The sequence below is a fragment of the Oryzias latipes genome, chromosome 5 (assembly GCF_053564925.1).
Source record: "Oryzias latipes strain Hd-rR chromosome 5, Olatipes_Hd-rR_3.1".
Taxonomy (NCBI): Eukaryota; Metazoa; Chordata; class Actinopteri; order Beloniformes; family Adrianichthyidae; genus Oryzias; species Oryzias latipes.
In genome coordinates this window covers 8,074,309-8,092,404 of record NC_136241.1, presented here as the reverse complement: position 1 = coordinate 8,092,404, position 18,096 = coordinate 8,074,309, and the positions used below count along the sequence as shown (strand labels likewise).

Here is an 18,096-nt window from a genome sequence, read left to right as displayed (position 1 = left end):
TTTTAACACATTTTGGGTTATGATTTATTGCGATATTCGCAGTCTTTTGCGATATGCCTATTGTAGAGCTGGATATTGCGATAAAGGTAAATTTGCGGTATATTGTGCAGGCCTAATGTACAGCAACCATGTTGACAATATAATGGGGGGGGATGAATGCCTGTTCTCCATTCGGCACCACATCAGCCAGTACAGTACAGTTATGGCAGTGTTTACCAACCAAGATGGCAAGTTTTGATATCGTCACCAACATTATTTTTTGTCCTAATTGTTTCTTTCACTATTTTAAACTCCCAACATTGCAGATTTTGGAGTAGATACAGTGAGGCAAATAAGTATTTGAACACCCTGTTCTTTTAACCTAAAAATCACAGAGGAGTCTAACATTTTCATTTTAAAAAAACCTGAGAAAGTCAATGTTAAAATTTGGTACAGTATTTATGGAGGTATATAATGTTGTCTTTGGACAGCTCTTTGGTCTTGGCCATGTTAGTAGTTGGAGTCTTACTGATTGTATGAGGCAGACATGTGACTTTACGCAGCTAACCATCTCAAACAGGTGCTTCTTATTTAGAATGATAAGTGGAGTGGAGGTGGACTATTTAAAGGCAGACTACCAGGTCTTTGAAGGTCAGAATTCTAGCTAATAAACAGAGGTTTACATACTTATTTGCAGCAGTAGCATCCAAATAAATTATTCCTAAAATTATGCAACAGTAAGTGATTTCCAAATTTTTTTGATGATGTTTCTCACAGTGGACATGCAGCTGAGACAAAAATGTCAGATCCTCCACGATCTCTAAGTGGGAGAACTTGCAAAGTCACATGGGGTTCAAATACGTATTTGCCTCACTGAATGTAAATTTTTTTCTTTTTGGTGGAGCAGCTTCAGGATCTTTATGCTGTACAAAATTTCCAGCAGACGCTCACTTGGGGTCACCAAACTTGTTCCTTGTGGGTTACCACCCTGCTTGTTTTGCAGCTAACCCTGCTTCAGTAATTGCTTCTCACCTGGATCAGGTATGTTCAGTCAATCAGAAACTGGGCTGATTCAATTCAACTAATCAGCATCTACATAAGCAGGGTTAGCTGAAAACAAGCAGGACGGTAGCCCACAAGGAACAGGGTTAGTGACCCCTGGATTAGATAGACCTCTTTGTTGTCATGTTTAAAAATATTTGTCACCCTACAAATTGCCTGACATACCGTTTGTCCTATTTGTAGATCTGACAGATGTTGACATCATGACGTTCTCTGTCACGGCCACAAGGAACAGTGCTTTGGCTCACTTTTGCAAGTAGACCTGGCGTTCCATGCACGACAACAGAACCAGATCTAGTACAGAACCAAAGGATTCGGGGTCAACTTTACAGTTACCAGCCAGGCATAGAATGAATGGCAGGCTGTGCGTAGGCCCATAGTGCCATTGTGGCTGTGCCAGCATTAGCTAGGTTCATTTTTATGTTTATTCTTCAAGTACAAGCACATAGAAGTTGTTTTTTTTTCAATCTGTGATCTACATGGATCTTTCAAGAAGTACCATCTCCTCTATGACTGTCCTAAAACTGCTTTTTGTAAAAAAAAAAAAAAACTGCACACTACAAAGGAGCTTGGTGAATGAATTTAAAAGCATGTTCTATTTATTTCAATAAAACAAAGCTTCAACAAAAATCTAGAACAAATTATGTGATTGAAGGGAGGAACTAAGAATCTCAGCTGCTGCTTTGTCTCCAACCCGGAGTCACTGGACTAAACGCACTATTTTTGAAATGGCCTCTGCTGGTAAACCTATATGTTAACACACTGACATACAAACTAACCCAATGCAATCTACAACCCTACACAAAACATTGTCTATTACTCACAGAACACACCCCCATGAAGACACACACGGGTAAAACAAAAGAACAGAGGGAAATGAAAAATGTACAGACTTACCAGAAAACAGCCATACAAACGTTTTTCCATCAAACTATATAATGATTCAGATTTCCTCAGAATACAGAATGTTTGAAACCCACTTCTACAGAGGAGAATGCTGCAACTATAAGCAGCAAGTCTGGAGAACAGAGAGAAGCGAATGGGAAGAGCCTGAACTCAAACGGGCGAGCAGAGAAAGAGTAGAAGTATGTAGTCAAAACACAACAAATGCCAGAGTCCTGCTCCAGATTAAACAGGCAGCAGGACAGTCCCTCTACTAAAACACAAACAGCTAAGCAGAGATAAAAGACAGCAGTCACTGACAGAGAGCCGTACCTGTTCGGACTCATTTTAAGAAGTAGACCTTTAGAAAAGGAAAAAAAAGGCGTGCCTGTTCAGTCGCTGAACACCAACAGGTGAGTCAAGCAGAAAAAGGCAGCTAACTATGCAGGGTTGGATCTATGTAAATAGAAAACATAGTGAGGAATCTGTTAAATACAGGAATGTCAAAGAAAGAAGTAAAAACAAGTGGAAATGCTGCAAATGTCTAAAAACAGATGTTTTAAACCCCAAAAACATCTGAGTAAACAAAACAAAAACAACAGAGGAAAAGAAGAATAGCATGAAACATGCCTAGATCCAAATATGAAAATATAGTTACTTTAGATCATTTACCATTTAATTGCTTCACAGACAGCAATTATTTGACAAACATATTGACAAACGTACTCTTTGCGGAACAAATAAAGGCTTTCTTATCTTATCTTATCTTATCTTATCTTATCTTATCTTATCTTATCTTATCTTATCTTATCTTATCTTATCTTATCTTATCTTATCTTATCTTACCTTATTCAAAGCTGCATGTCCTGTCTACAAGCCTTTTTTTAAGGCTGGTGTGAAAACCCCTCCCCTCCACCTTTATCTCTTTAACTGAATTCAATTCAATTCAATTTTATTTACATAGCCCAAATTCACAACAAAGAAAAGAAACATAAATTCAAAAAGATCATGAATACATTGAATTACCGTAAATTCCGGACTACAAAGCGCACCCGATTACTAGCCGCACCCACCCATTTTCACGTGTTTAACTACTTTTATACATACACAAGCCGCGTCGGAGTACAAGCCGCATGTACTAGGCATCATTGTCATCCTGACAATTCACATCCTGATTCCCAGTACTTCGTTAGCACACTGTGGGTGGAATCAGCTTTGCCTCAAGATCATGTATTTGAATACACCTACATCTGCCAAACAGCATGGAACTCTATTCTGTTCACAAGTTCCTCAGTTATGTTTTTTTTATTATTTTTTTTACTTATTGACAATCTAGGTATCATACATAAAATTACAAACAGTAACCATATAATCAACATTACATCCCTCAGTTATGATGAGGAAATTTACATCCGCGATCTCCCATTTCCCATGAGTCTTAGGGGCTAAAGGCGGGGCCAACGCTCGCCTCGCCATACTGTTGTACGTGTTTAAGAATCAGCAAGTATCAGCAGTGCATGGAGGGGTAAACGGGAACAGCTCTCCTTCCGCTTGTGTCGCGGCAGCGTTATGGGAGTAGTAACACCAGTAAAATAAAGCAGCGGCGACTGAAAAGCGCGCGCCTCAGCGCGATACGCGCGCCTCAGCGCGGCGCGTGCGTAAGAAGTTTCCTTCCACAACAAACACTGTTGCTCCGCGGACGCCTCTGCGCTCCGCGCGCTCCTTGTCACCCAGGGAAGAACGCTTTGTCCCCATTCTGCGCTGGACGGAGCAAATCGTGTCTGTGTAGAGCAATCGGACTTAAAACTGAACGTTTTGTGGATGAGGGGCGGATGCGTTGTTACGTGTGGGAGCCATCAGACTGCCATCGGCCCCGTAGCTCTATGTGAACGAGCAGCAGAACATGTCTCCAGCTCACACGGCGGCTGTGGGTCGGTGTGAGCTTTTCAATGCAAAATTCCGCTCAGTCCTTAGAAACCGTAAAAACGATCACGTCGATTTGTGCTTCCAGTCGTGTCCCGACAAATTAAAGGCTGATGTTATTCCCACATATTTACGTGCAGCCAGCCGAGTCACTATGACTCAGAGGTAAATTCACTCCATCCGCTGTTCTCTCCGTCACGCAGCTAACCGGCTTTTCCAAACTCATTGTTGATGGTGGATTTTTCACGCTGCTTTTAACGATTGCTTTTAACTTGAAAGCTTCATCATATTGTAGCGGCGATCACGTGCACGTTGGGTCTAATGGCACCAAAGGATTCTGGGATGCGGCCGGGCATGCGTGTTTCGTTCTGTTGAACCATGACTGAAGTGTCTAAGACCTGAAGTCAAGTCCATGCTGTTTGGCTGCTTAGAGGTGTGTTGAAAATCAAATGACTTGTGTTTGGTTTTAGATAGAGAATTCAAACCATTCACTGAGTCCGAAAACACGTACATGGCGGCCGCCAATTAAATCCATAAATTAGCCGCGTCACTGAATAAGCCGCAGGGCTGTAAGCGCAGGAAAAAAAGTAGCGGCTTATAGTCCGGAAATTACGGTAAATAGGAAAATATTGAATTGAAATAACAAACTGACTAAACTAAACTGGACATCCCTGCCCTTAGACTGTCCTTGGTAAGGAAAAACTCCTAAAAAAAAACGGATTCCGGAAAAAACGAAGAAACTACAGGGATTTCCACATGAAGGAGGGATCCTCCCCCAAGACGGACAGGCGATATACCAGAACTCATAGAGAAGATTTTTTTTATTTAGAGTCTTAATTAATCTATCTCTCTTTTATGAGAGGAATGCCACATAGTGTGAAGACAAAGAAAAAAGACGGAAGTTGATCCAATGCAGAAAAAAATGTAGAAGCTGGATTTTCAGTCACATTCAGTGTTGGGCAGTCAGAGACCTTTCATGTAAAACCTTCTCGGATCAGAAAAAGACAGGCAGAGGAGCCAAAGCGGAGGAGCCACGGGGGGAAGAGCTAGGGTGGAGGAGCCAAAGTGAAGGTGCCAGGGTGGAGGAGTGTGGGTGGAGGAGAAAAGGTGGAGGAGCCAAAGTGAAGGTGCCAGGGTGGAGGAGTGTGGGTGGAGGAGAAAAGGTGGAGGAGCCAAAGTGAAGGTGCCAGGGTGGAGTAGTGTGGGTGGAGGAGCCAAGGCGGAGGAGCCAAAGTGAAGGTGCCAGGGTGGAGTAGTGTGGGTGGAGGAGCCAAGGCGGAGGAGCCAAAGTGAAGGTGCCAGGGTGGAGGAGTGTGGGTGGAGGAGCCAAGGCGGAGGAGCCAAAGTGAAGGTGCCAGGGTGGAGGAGTGTGGGTGGAGGAGCCAAGGTGTAGGAGCTAGGGTAGAGGAGCCAGGGTGGAGGGGTGTGGAGAAAACAGGGCAGAGAAGCCAAGGCGGAGGAGCCAAAGTGAAGGTGCCAGGGTGGAGTAGTGTGGGTGGAGGAGCCAAGGTGTAGGTGCCAGGGTGGAGTAGTGTGGGTGGATGAGAAAAGGTGGGGGAGTCAGGGCAGAGGGGTGCTGAAGGAGGAGCCAAAGCAGAAGAGCCATTGCGAAGGGGCCAGAGCGGAGGAGCCACTGTGAAGGGGCTAAGGCGGAGGTGCCAGGGTGGAAGAGCCAGGGCAGTGGAGTGCGGGCGGAGGAGAGCGGGAGGGGGAGTGCAGGCAGAGGAGCCAGGGTGGAGGGGCGCGGACAGAGGTGACATTAATTTTGACTTGTAGGGCAGAGAGAGAGTGTAAAACTGAGGGTGGAGGGAGAGAAGAGCAGAAAGAAGACCTTTGGAAAATAAACAGAGCGATAGGTTCCACAGGCGGGGGGGATGGGGGGGGGGGGGGGGCAGGCATTCCATTTGTTTGAGCCAATTATCAGCGGAAAATAACAACAACAGATGGATCCAGAGAGGTCGACTTGTGCCGGAGCACCCTGGTGCTGCAGAACAGATGATGAAACAGGAGAGTAGCGTGGGAGGGGTAGAGGGGAGGGGGGTGTCCCATACAAACACACACACATCTCCACAGGACAGATGCGGATCTCCACAAGGACAGCTTCACACATGCTCTCTGCTCTTTGCTTGGGTTGAATGGCTTCAGAAGCATTCCGAGCAAAGGCTTTGTAAACACTTGCTCAGGTGGGGATCAGAAGCCAGGTGATGCATATGGCTTCTGTGCTTTACTGTAATAAATTCAAACCTGCGGTTTGCTTTCATGTTTAACAAAGCAGGGTCATTTGATGGCAAACACATGCAGCACAGCAATGTGTTACACCTGCAATGAAGATAAATGTCTCTGCCCTGAACTGTCGTTTATGTAAATGAGCACATATCCCTGATGACCCCTGTGATGTTTCCCTCTTGATGTTTTTCATAGTGCCCAACATTCACAGACAAGCACATGCAGCGCTGGAGTGGAGACCTCATTCACTTCAGTCTCTGATCCTCAGATCAGGCTGTGGAAGGGTCTGCAATCCTAAAACCACACCAACCCTTCCTGTGCCTGAGCGGTTGGGTGACGTCTACAGATAAAAAAGATATGCTGTTTTATAAGAAGAGAGGGGCTTCATGTCATTAACTCCCCATTAAATCCCAATTATCTCCTAAAAGAGCACAATCTTCAAGAATGAGCTAACAGAACAAAAAGCTGTTCTAGTCCTCTTGTTGCCATTCTTTAAATTTGTGTTCAGCTTTTTGCCCTAAATTTGACTTTTTAATAAGTACATGTGACAACCTGATAAACGATGGTAACATTTTAAAAAACTAAGAACCAAAAGCCCATCAGATGTGAAAGACAAAGATGGCCTTTTAAAGTAGTATATCATCAGAATGACTAACATTGCTTGAAGGAGTTTGTAATATTATACTCTAAAGGACAAATCCCTGAAGGTCTGTGGAGGAAGATATCTGCTATAAAAAAAAGAAGAAAAAAAAAACTTTGCCTGAATTTAATTAGCTTATGTGAAATAATTGCCATTAGCAAATCCTGTCAAATGGGGTTGAGGCATTTTTTTGCACAGAAAAAAAAAAGTTGTATTTTTGGATGATGAGGAGACAAAGGGCTTTCAAACAGGATCCAGCAGGCCGTCAGCTTTTAGCACACTGACACTGAGGTCGAGTTAATTAGACTATATTGTCATTTTAATCAGGGCAGGCAGTGGCCATCATATCCTGGAAGAGTCAGTGGACTGCGTGTCCATGTTTGTGTGCATACGTGTGTCTTAGACTATACATACATATACTGTATGTGCGCATGTCAGGCCACAGTGTCATGCAGTGATGAGTTATGGAGGATGGTGGGGTTTTCTCACATGCTTAGAACATTAATGAGCAAGGAAACAAAGGAGCCTGAAGGAATACGAGGGGAACCACCCTCCTCTGTTCCATTCATGTCTCATTTCATTAGAAATTTTAATTTAAATATCAAATATTGATATAATTTGCTTCTCCCTTGCTATCAAATTCCGAACAGTCTTTCATGTCCTCGTTTCTCTATTCTTCTGTCATTAGCATTAAAAACATAATAAATGACATCTAAATGATTATATTTGAAAAGTTTTTTGAACACTTGTACTTTGGCCAAATCATGCAATTTAATCAAATAATAGCAATCACAATCAATAAATTAAAGTATTGTTATCATTAAATTGTAGGTGAACACAACAATTTAATTCAATTAAAGTAAAGAACAAAAGCAAGTTATGCTGTTACAAAAGTCGGCCAAAAAGGTTATAAAATGACCTAAAGCAACAAGCTACTCGCATGTTTATTTATCTTCAACATTTTCTTGAACTGGGATTTGTTATTCAAACGAATTCCTTTTTCTGACCAAAAAAAAAAAAAACAACAACACTGCAATTCTCAAAAACACAACAGCAGTAAAAAGATGAAGCTCTGCTAAAAACTATTAAAATGTTGTGAACATCCACATATCATAGACTTGGAAAAATGTATTTAATTGAAACCAATCAAAACTCCAGGAAAGCAGAAACATTAAGTGTCTTGTCTCTTTGTTCCACCTGCTGCTCAAATAAATGAAGTCCTGCCCAAGCAGAACAGGCTGATTTCCTCAAGCTTTCCCTTTACAGCACTGCTTCACGGGAAAAGAAACCACAGCAACAAACAAAGGTGATAATTTCCCCCAGAAATGACCATTTCTCCGCAAACTTAATGAATATAATGAATAACTGCACTGCTCCTCTCAACTGAATCATTTTTTGATTAAAATAATGATAGTTCATTATACATTACATTTTTTTTAATTCAGATAAAACCAATTAAAAAAAATGTCTTTTAAACTAAAATGTATAAAAAAATGTATGACCAGACCTGTTCAAAGCCTCAAAGACTTGTGTTGACTCAAAAATATATTAAAATGAGATACTGGAAAGATTTCACATAATGTAGTCTCTGATAGGTGTGCTCCACCAATCATCACTTTAGGCCTTAGTCACATGTACACATACAGGGGTTGAACCATGCGGGGGTTGACTTGGAAGGGTCCTGCGAGTTGTAGAGTTGTCTGGGGCTATCGAGGGATGTAGGGAGGAGCGGCTACAGCTCAAAGGGAGTGCAGGTGTGACTTGGAGGACATGTCTTGGAACATGTGATGGTTATACATGTGGTAAGTGCATCGTGAAGTATTTGTAAGAATAATACAAATACAAATGATGTACAGGTGATGCTGTCGTACAGTGTCCTTACACCACCCTAGCAAGGTTCTTCTCTTACATGTGTGGGTTTTTTCTTGGAACTCCAGCTTTCTCTCAAAGTCCAAAAACATGATTCATATGTTGACTTGGTGTGAATGTGTATGTGAGTAGGAGAACCTGTAACACACTGGTGATGATGTGTTCAGGGTATACCCCACCCTCACTCAACAGTAACCAGGTTGGCTCGAGGAGTCCCGTGACCCTGAAAGGCGTTCAGTAGGTTCTAAAGATGGATGAAGAACTCAACTTTGCAACTGGCAATTCAATATGACATTTCAAATCCTTGTTAGTTTAAATTCATTTCAAAGTACTTCATTTACTGTGACTTAAAATTTAGATTAGTTGAATCCATGACTTCAGTAACTGATGAAATAATTGTGCTGCTAAAGAAATATATTTTGAAAAAGAAGAAATATGTGTGTACAGAAAACCAGGTTGAAATGGTCAAACATTTAAGACTTACTGACTTGGATGACTTATTTAATGGTATTAATCAGTGGTCCCCAACACCAAGGCCACGCACCGGTAAAAGTCCATGGGCCACTTGGTACCAGCCGCAAGACAGAAAAAAAAATACAACTAACTTTGAATATTTCCGTGTGTTTATTTTCTAATAATAAAGGAAGTTTTATTTTGGAAAACTACTGGATTCTGTTCACCACATCTGTCTGTCTTGACACGTCACGTGACCTTAGCTGCTCAGACCGCTAAGTTGGTAAAAAGCTAAAAATCAAACAATAAAACGTATTTGGAAAGTTTTTCCGGGGAGAAAAGAGTCAGTGAGGAAACTGAAGAAGAGCCTTCGACTTTAAAGAAACATAAAGCTGCTGTTTACAGACAAACCAGGAGTTTTCTTTAAAATACAGATTATTACCCCTTGTGCTATCCTATGACCCCACCCTTACATCGACGTGTTCTCCCTACCATGACAAAGGTGGATAAAGGTGAAGAGGATTTCATGTAATCCATGGACACCAGTGAAGATCACAAATCATTGAAGAAAAAAGGTTCAGATGACCCCACTCCCAATGTTAAAGTGCTTAGGATAGCACAAGGGTTAAGACAGTTGTTTCCACGTACCAGAAGCTGCTCCGTTAATACGAGGCGACTGACTTTTGAATGTTTCACATACGCAGATAATAAATTTGCAGCCGTGGTGGATTCATGATTATTATATTAAGAAAATACCAGTTTTAAGACGGTTGTGTCATTTTATTTTGATTTATTTATCCATTACTAAAAGTTGAATGTGGCTAAAGTTAGCGTCTGGTTGTTATCATCCACTTTGACGTTAAAAGGAAAAGTTTAAACCAGCCGCAAACATTTTACAGAGAATGAAGATTCAATCAAATAAAGTTTCTGATTTGTGGAAACTCGCAAAAAGGACATTTATTAATTTTCCTACAGCAAGGCTTAAGTAGGCAGGCATCTGTTAAGGAACTTTACCACAGAAAATGTCCCTCTGTATTAAGAAATACACAATGACTAAGGATTTATGTAAAAACAAAACATGATAAATCTTTTAGCCCTGAAAGATGATTTTAAACTGGGGTGAGTTCTCAGTGTTACATTTGGTATCCTATGAAAAAAACTGTAATATTGCTTTTATTGAATTGTTTACAAATAACAAAGAACTTCAACAAAGTAACAAATTTCCTTCCTCTTCATCTGCAAAAAACAATTTACTAATGTTTTCAGATTTTTTTTTTAAACTAAGTTTCTTATAGTAGCATTTTAACGCGAAAAAATAGTTATTTTTTCAGAAACTGTAAGCTAAAAATATTAAACACCAACTTCGGCCCCATTCGTACCGGTCCGTCAAAATATTGTCTGACATAAGGCCTGCACAATATATCACACATTTAGCATTATCATGATATCAAGCTGTGCAATAGGGATATCGCAAAAGTCGGCAAAACTTGCAATAAATGGTTACCTTAAATGTGCTAAAAAAATCTTGTGGAAGCTTGAAGTATTTATAAAATAATATAAATCTTATGGATTTGACCAATCGGATGGACCCTTTAGATGTTAGGGTCATTTGGAGTGCAATTTGTTAAGTTGACTTTTATTTAAATTAAACTGTTGCAATAAAATGGAAATGATTTATTTCAATGTTTTGTTATTTGTTCATGTAGCGCATGTTATTTTGTCATCGTAATATTGGTCATTAATACAGCGCGTTTTCCTCATATCGTGCAGCCCTATCTGACATTAAACCGGTCCGCGGTTGGAGACCCCTAGCATAAATGACCATAAACTACTCATTATCTGTGAAAATTTTACCATGGATCCTTCCAGTTTAAATGGTGTATGCTGCTTTTATGAATTGAACAAATTAATAAATTATATCAAGTGGCTTAAAATTGTCAGAAGTCAGAAAAACTCTGTCGCCCCCTCTGGTCATCAGAGGGAACCATCTCTAGAGTTCTAACCACACTTCCTGGATGTTGCACACCTGACTCTCATTCCCTCAATCAACCACAGCATACTCAAGCTTTGCACTGAGTTCAGCTCAGTACAAAGTATTGTTTGTGCCACTGAGCCTTCCTTACCGACCTTTATATCTGAACATGATATTCTGTCTCCTGACCCTGACTCTAGTTGCCTGACGCCTGCCCCGACCCTCGCCAGTATTTTGACCATCTTATCTCTCCTCTCATGAACTTATGCCTGTTATTGACTCCTGGCTGCCTGACCCTGATTTAGCTTCGTGGACTTTTAGCTGAACTAATAAACCTGTTGCATTTGGATCCAGCCGTCTGAGCTGTTCTGGTGACAGAATACTTCGCAAAGCCGAAGGGGTTTGCTACCTTGTTGCTGGAGCACGATCGGCAGCTCCAACATCTGAAAGCTATGGTTCTCACTGACCACAAGAACCTGGAGTAAATAAAGTCAGCTAAGCGGTTGAACCCACAGCAGGCACGTGGGTCCCTGTTTATCTTACACTTTAACTTCCAGATCACATATCACCCAGGGTCCAAGAACAGAAAAGCTGATCCACTGTCTCGTTTATAGGACACCACTGGTGAGGGACCCGTCGTAGCGGAACCCATCATGGCCTCATCTCTGATCCTAGCTCCTGTTCAGTGGGACATAATGACAAGAGTTGTCTGAAATCAAAGCCACGGAGGCCACCACCGTCCTGCCCGCCTGACAGGGTGTACATCCCCCCATCTCATCAGCCACGGGTTCTCCACCTCGTGCACGACTTACCTGCAGCCGGACATCCAGGTATGGCCAACACACAAGCCTTCATTGCAAATTTTTCTGGTGGCCCACGCTGCAGGCTGACATAGCCCAGTACGTAACCTGATGTGTATCTTGATAAGTGGCTAAGTCCCATCAACAGCTTCCAGCCAGCCTCCTGTATCCACTGCCCATACCACAACATCCCCGGTCGCACATCGCAGTGGGCTTCATTACACATCTGCCCCGGTCGAGAGGTAACACCATCCTCTGTTATTGATCGTTTTTCTAAATCTTGCCGGTTGATCCCTTTGCCTAAGCTGCCCACAGCACTGGAAACAGCAGAAGGACTCATTGACCACGAGTTCCGGCACTAGGTTTCCCGGAGGATATTGTGTCAGACCACGGCCCCCAGTTCACTTCATGTGTGTGGTCCGAGATGTGCAAGGGTCTAAGCATTTGCGTGAGTTTCACCTCAGGCTACCACCCTCAGTCCCATGGACAGGTGAAGTTACTGAACCAGGAGATCACTTGGTTCTTTCAACTTACTGTGGCCGACATCAAGAGAACTGGAGTAAATTCCTGGTTTGGGCCAAATATGCCCAGAACTCCCTGAAAAGGGCGTCTACTAGACTCTCGCCCTTTCAATGTGTGTTGGGGTTTGAGCCTTCGTTCTTTCCCTGGGCAGGAGAACTCACAGAGCTACCAGCAGTGGACGAGAGGTTCTGTCCTTGTGAGGAGACATGGGAGGCGGCTCATTTTCAGCTACACTAAGCCGTCCGCTGGACCCAAGAGCAGATCGACCGGTCTGGCTATCCACCCGAGACCTCCGGCTACGGCTTCCCTGAAAGAAACTCAGTCCCAGGTACGTGGGTTCGTTCAGGATAACCAAAAAGATATCACCCTTGTGTCTTACCGTCTGCAATTACCCCCTGAAAATCTTCTTGCCAACCTTCCATGTCTCCCTGCTGAAGGGAACAGTGTTCATTTCAAAGTTGTTTTGTCGAACAACAAAAACAAAAGCCCCGCTGATGAAATCCTTGACCCCTATCTGGTCATTGACTTCCACCGATGCCACCCAGAGAGACCTGCTCCCTGACCTGCCCCGACCCTCGCCTGTATTTTGACCATCCGGGCTCTCCTCTCATGAACTTATGCCTGTTATCGACTCCTGCCTGCCTGACCCTGATTTAGCTTTGTGGACTTTTAGCTGAGCTAATAAACCTGCTGCATTTGGATCCAGCCGTCTGCCTGTTCTTGGGACAAAAATCGATTACATTTTAAATAGCCAAAAAAGCCCTGATTCAAATCTCACCTGGGATCTTTCTGTGTGGACTTTTCTCCCTGTGCACGCTTGAGTTTTCTCTAGGCACTCTGAGCTAAAGGGATATAGTTGGATGGAATCAACATGATTAAATAAGAATCTAAGTAGATATATCCCAGATGAATAAAAGCACATTAAAGACCCACCCCAATGAAAACTGTGTTTTTAACATGTTCTTATAACAATTTTCTGATGGTTGAAGACATGTGTAAAGAAATTAAAATTAAAACTACATTTCTGATTATTTATTTATTCAATTCATGGTGAATCGGGAGCAGATAGTTGTTACTTACAATATGGGGCCACAACCTCCCTGCTCCGCCCCATTCTGATGATATCAGCAGAAGTTTACTTCTGCACCAACAGTCCTGCCCACAAGTCAGACGTTAATTTCAAACGAACTCCTGACGCTCTGCAGAAATTATGTCCTAGAAAACCACACAGGTTTTTAGATTTTGTCAAAAAAACAGCATCAACATATTTAAAAACCACTGGGAACGCTTTGACAATGGATCAGAAGATGATTGGAGCGGGACTTTAGAGCCATAATTAACATTTTTAGGGCACAGTGTTCATTTCAAAGTAACTTCCTTCGCTGTTGTTTTGTTGAACAGCAAAAATCAAAGAATACAAATAAAAAACAACAACAAAAAACATCCTTTGTTAACTAACAGATCACACAGTAAGTCAGGACCCAGATTAAATCATGAATGTAGTCAACCTTCAGAAAGCACCTTTCATGTAAAGAAAACAGCTCAAGGTGCTGCACATAAAAACAAACAAGATTGCAAAACACCAATCCCGATCACCAATCATCCAATAAAATAATTAAATAAGGCCCTCATAATAAAATATGCAAAAACAAACAAGTAAAAGAAAAATGACAAAAAAAAAAGCGTAAGAAGAGAGAACCCAGAAGGTGCCGTCCGCCCTGTCCTCCTGTTGGCTGGGGTCAGCATCTATTCAGCACAAGCACAACTCATGCCCGGCACCTCCCACGCCACAGACCCCCAACCCCCAGGTCTAGTGCACCCCTCGTGGGCACACCAGGCCAGGCAGCTCAGAGGACCCGGAACAAGAGATACCTGAGGACAAGCATGGCCGAAACTCTGGGAGCCCAAACACCAACACCTCAGCCAGGGATGAGGAAACACTTGTAAACAGTCTAAAATGTAGAAGTGATAAATAGAAAAGTTAAAATATAAAAACAGTAGAATATGAAAATATTATTAGCTAACACTGTGTTGCTAATCCTCTGTAACAAATTTGTACAAACAGTATTTTTCCTGCTGTATTTTTAATAGGATTTTATAAGAAAATGTGATGCATTAAATAGCACATTTCTGCTTATCTGTTATGAAGAGTGTGTACTGCCTAATAGTGTCTTACAAGTTGCTATTTTATATCAAGTTGTTATTTATTTCTTTATTTTGCATTTTTATTTAAAGTCTTTGTCCTTCAGTTAGTTGTTTTTCCACTGCCTCATTGTTCTTGTGTTAGTCTTAACTCCCAGCAGCAAATAAAGTTGTATGCAAAACATAAAAGTCATGTGATATTTTACTGTTTGGTGTTATATTTGAATATTTAAATGATTCACTTTAGATTAGAATCTTATTTTAATTTCCATTTTCTGCACATGCTGAATGTATAGTTACATCTGTCAACCCTCTGCACTTATCTGGGTTTCATAATAGCCCAACAGACTAATTTTCATGTGTATGCTTTGTGTGCATACTTGTTAAAAATGTAAGATAGCTCATTTTAAAAATGTAAAAAGTATGTGTCCTGTGTCAAAGCCCCACGGGTAGATGCATGATTCACCCACGCACATGCCACTTAACCAAATTGACGAGGCTGATAAGCTGTATTTACATGGCAGTGTTTTGGGCTAGATTTCCATCAGTAAACGTTGCCTTCAACACTGCAGTGGAAAAACTGGAATATAACTTAGAGTGGGTTTTAGTTACCACAGAAAAAATAGCTCAGTTCCACCACCCACAGCTCTACATCAAGCCCCAGCACTTGCTCATGGTGCAGATAAAGATTCTCACATTTTCATTAGCGTCTTCACAGTACAAAGCTAAATGGCCTTTTGCTAGTGTTAAACCAAACGGTCACCGCACAGACCTGACAGCTAGACCAAGTGTGTCTTTGGTTCCCATCACATCCTTCAGGTGTCTAGTCTGCAGTCAAACTACACTGAGCAAAGGACTGCTCTCCAAAGTGAAGAAAATACAGCCTGTGATCACTGTGATGTCAAATGATGTTATTTTGTTTTGGCACACATTTGTTCTCCCGCCGCATATGGAAAAGGACATCCCCTCTGGCTGTTGTCTCGTTGGGTGCCTACCTGTCACCCGGCTGATGTGACACCCTTTGAATACCATGTGTGTATGTGATCATAGCTGCAGTGAGCACATGGATGACAAAGTGACTGGGGTGTCAAAGCAGCCTCCACACAGGCCTGTCCTCTCGCAGACAGAAGGCTGGGAGCAGCAGAGGCGCTGTCTTGTCTCATCTGCCAGCAGTGCTCGCTACGTTCCTGCTTCATCCCACAAACATGTCTGATGGTGAGAACAAGCCCGTGTTGGACGACTGATTTGATTTTAGCCTGTGTGACACATCTGTTGCTTGTCATGTTGTGTTGTGCCTGTTGAGGGTGACTGGGCCAAATATGCTTCTCAAGCTTCCTTTCATGTTTACAAACAGGGCTCATGCTTGCGAGCGGGCCAGCATGGTCTGCATCAGTGGAAGGTCAGCAGGACTTCAAGATGCACCATTGGCATCTGATGCCATCAGTCGTCAGCTGTCATAGCCTGCTGCTAAGCACAAAGATGCAGAGCACTAACACAACACCAGACTTACTTCAATTTGCTGGTTAAAAAGAATTGTAATAATTGCAAGAAAACAAAGTTACCATTTAGTGTTCATTAAAATCAAGATGACCAACTTATATATTCCTTTATATTAGATAAGAAATGACGTAATTTCTCTCTGTCATCAAAGTAACTATTATATCCAGTGGTTAATCACATCTGTGGTAGGTGGGTTTTGACCACTAACAATGTTTACTTGATGAACTCCACAGGTATTTTTAAGACTTTCACACACGGGCAGTGACCACGACAAGCTAAGTCCATCCAGTTCACGTATGAAGAACATGGGCTGCGTCAGTGAAAGCAAATTAGATTCATTAACTGAGCAAAAGCAGTAATGGAAGATGATAAGAGCAGGAGAGAGTGCATTTCCCATTCACTTCACTGTGCTCTCAAAAGTCCCACACAATTGTTACTGTCAGATGTGGCATGCTGGTGAAGTTGTCAATAGGTGCTTATTATTATTCATTGCTGTGCCAATGCAGTAAAACATTTGGATTGGGAACAATACCTAAACATAAAAAATCTAAAGCTAAAAAGATGAAATGTAAAACATAAACCGGAGGTTTTCCTGTGTGAACGACGTGTACAAGCACCAAACCCAGTCTGTCATGCAAATGCAATCGCTCTTCAGCAGGTGGGGAAAAATTTGAGCGAGCTCATTTACATGATCAAATAACAAAACACTCATCCTTTCCATTTACTATCAAACTGTTTTACCAATTCACTAACCTGGAAGTTATCATTATGACTTAACAACTGCCCACAAAAACGACAACATAGTACGAAAAAAGCTGATGAAACTCATTTCAGCCATCCACAACATGACTGAAGAGCGTGACTCCAATTTTGACCAGCCTAATCAGACCAAAGACAACATGCAGCCACGCAGACGCAGCAGGGAGGCGCAGCACTTCTATGGCGCTCTAATATATTCACAGAGGGATCATTTACTTAGGGCTTGCATCCAAGGATCAGTCTGTCCTTCATTAGCCTCAATCTGACACGGATGCAAACAACATGCCTCATGTAGGTTTGCCACATGAACACTGCCCCGCCTCTGTCTGAACCCAAAACTCTCAGCTTCAATCCAATCTAAGACCAGCGTTGAAAATTCCTCTGGAAACATCACAGGTTGTTAGCATTCCAGAGAGGATGCACTCTGGCTTTAATTAGAGAATATTTGATCATTCAGCAGCTGGGTTTTATTAAGAGATACTGGTCCACATCACCACATGGTCACTACATGGTGAGTGTTGATGTGTTAACACAGAGACAGAGACAGAGAAAATGTGCGTTCGTTACCGGATATGAGGTGTTCCTGTGAAACAGCAGTCACATGTGGCTGAGAGTGTTACTGCCTTTACATTTAGTAGAAAAACCAACAACAGTTTAATGAGTATTAAATTAAAAAACAAATAAACTCTGATCAAAATCCATCCCTCTGATAAGCCTTTTCAATTTAAATCAGTGAGGTCAGTCTGAGATACAAAACACACCTGAGCAATGTTGATGGAGACTATCAGGCGATCAGCAGGTTCAAGGTGAAGTTCTTCCTGTGTGAAGGTTCGCCATGTTCTGTGTTTACGCTACACCAGTGGCTTTAAAAAATCTTTGTAGTGCCGGATTTTCTGGGGTGGCTGCTTGTTTTAGACAAGTTTTTCCAAAACACAAAGAGTGTAGTGACTTTAATGATGGTAAACATAGGCAGACAGTGTTGTCAGCTGCTACTGTCTGTGATGGTCAGGTTTGCGTCCCAGTAAGCACCAACAGGAGTCTAACTGGACATATAACTGGATGTCACTGAGCAACTGTGTCCTGAAATGAGCGCATGCAAATTCATTCTTATCGCCGTGTGGCATTCAGACTCAAAAACAACTCTGATGTGGCACTATTTCATACAATCACATGGCAAATGAGCGAAGTTCTAGCTGTTTGTGACCACGGCTCTTGAGCACAGGAGACACCTTGAAGTCTGGCTCCACAGGATGTTACTGCTGGTGTCTGTTAGCTGGTCCAGAAAGCAGCAGGTCGAAGCAGGAGAAGAGGTAGTGAAGAGGGTGGGTGTGTGTGTGTGTGTGTGTGTGGGTGCTTCAAGCTTATGG

The 18,096-nt window shown here is 42.1% G+C and overlaps 1 protein-coding gene and 1 long non-coding RNA gene across 28 annotated transcripts in view; one reads left to right on the top strand and one right to left on the bottom strand.

The window, feature by feature from the left end:
- foxp1b (forkhead box P1b) overlaps positions 1-18,096 on the bottom strand; it is a 206,541-nt gene that overhangs the window by 120,479 nt on the left and 67,966 nt on the right. For 2 of the 27 annotated variants that reach the window (XM_078946981.1, XM_078946992.1), the window contains exon 1: positions 1,939-2,202. The exons of 22 other annotated variants lie outside the window; for them this stretch is intronic. Coding sequence is in view for 1 of the 5 variants with exons in the window: in XM_078946992.1 (XP_078803118.1) it covers positions 1,939-1,952 (14 nt within the window). In the remaining 4 variants the exon portion in view is untranslated. Of the gene's footprint in view, positions 1-1,938; positions 2,203-18,096 lie in introns of those variants that run through there. 3 more of the 27 variants (XM_078946978.1, XM_078946989.1, XM_078946986.1) reach the window with 3 other exon arrangements.
- Positions 5,337-13,261, top strand: LOC144992126 (uncharacterized). The gene is made up of 2 exons (XR_013655923.1): positions 5,337-11,836; positions 11,955-13,261. It is a non-coding gene; the product is annotated as an uncharacterized LOC144992126 (long non-coding RNA).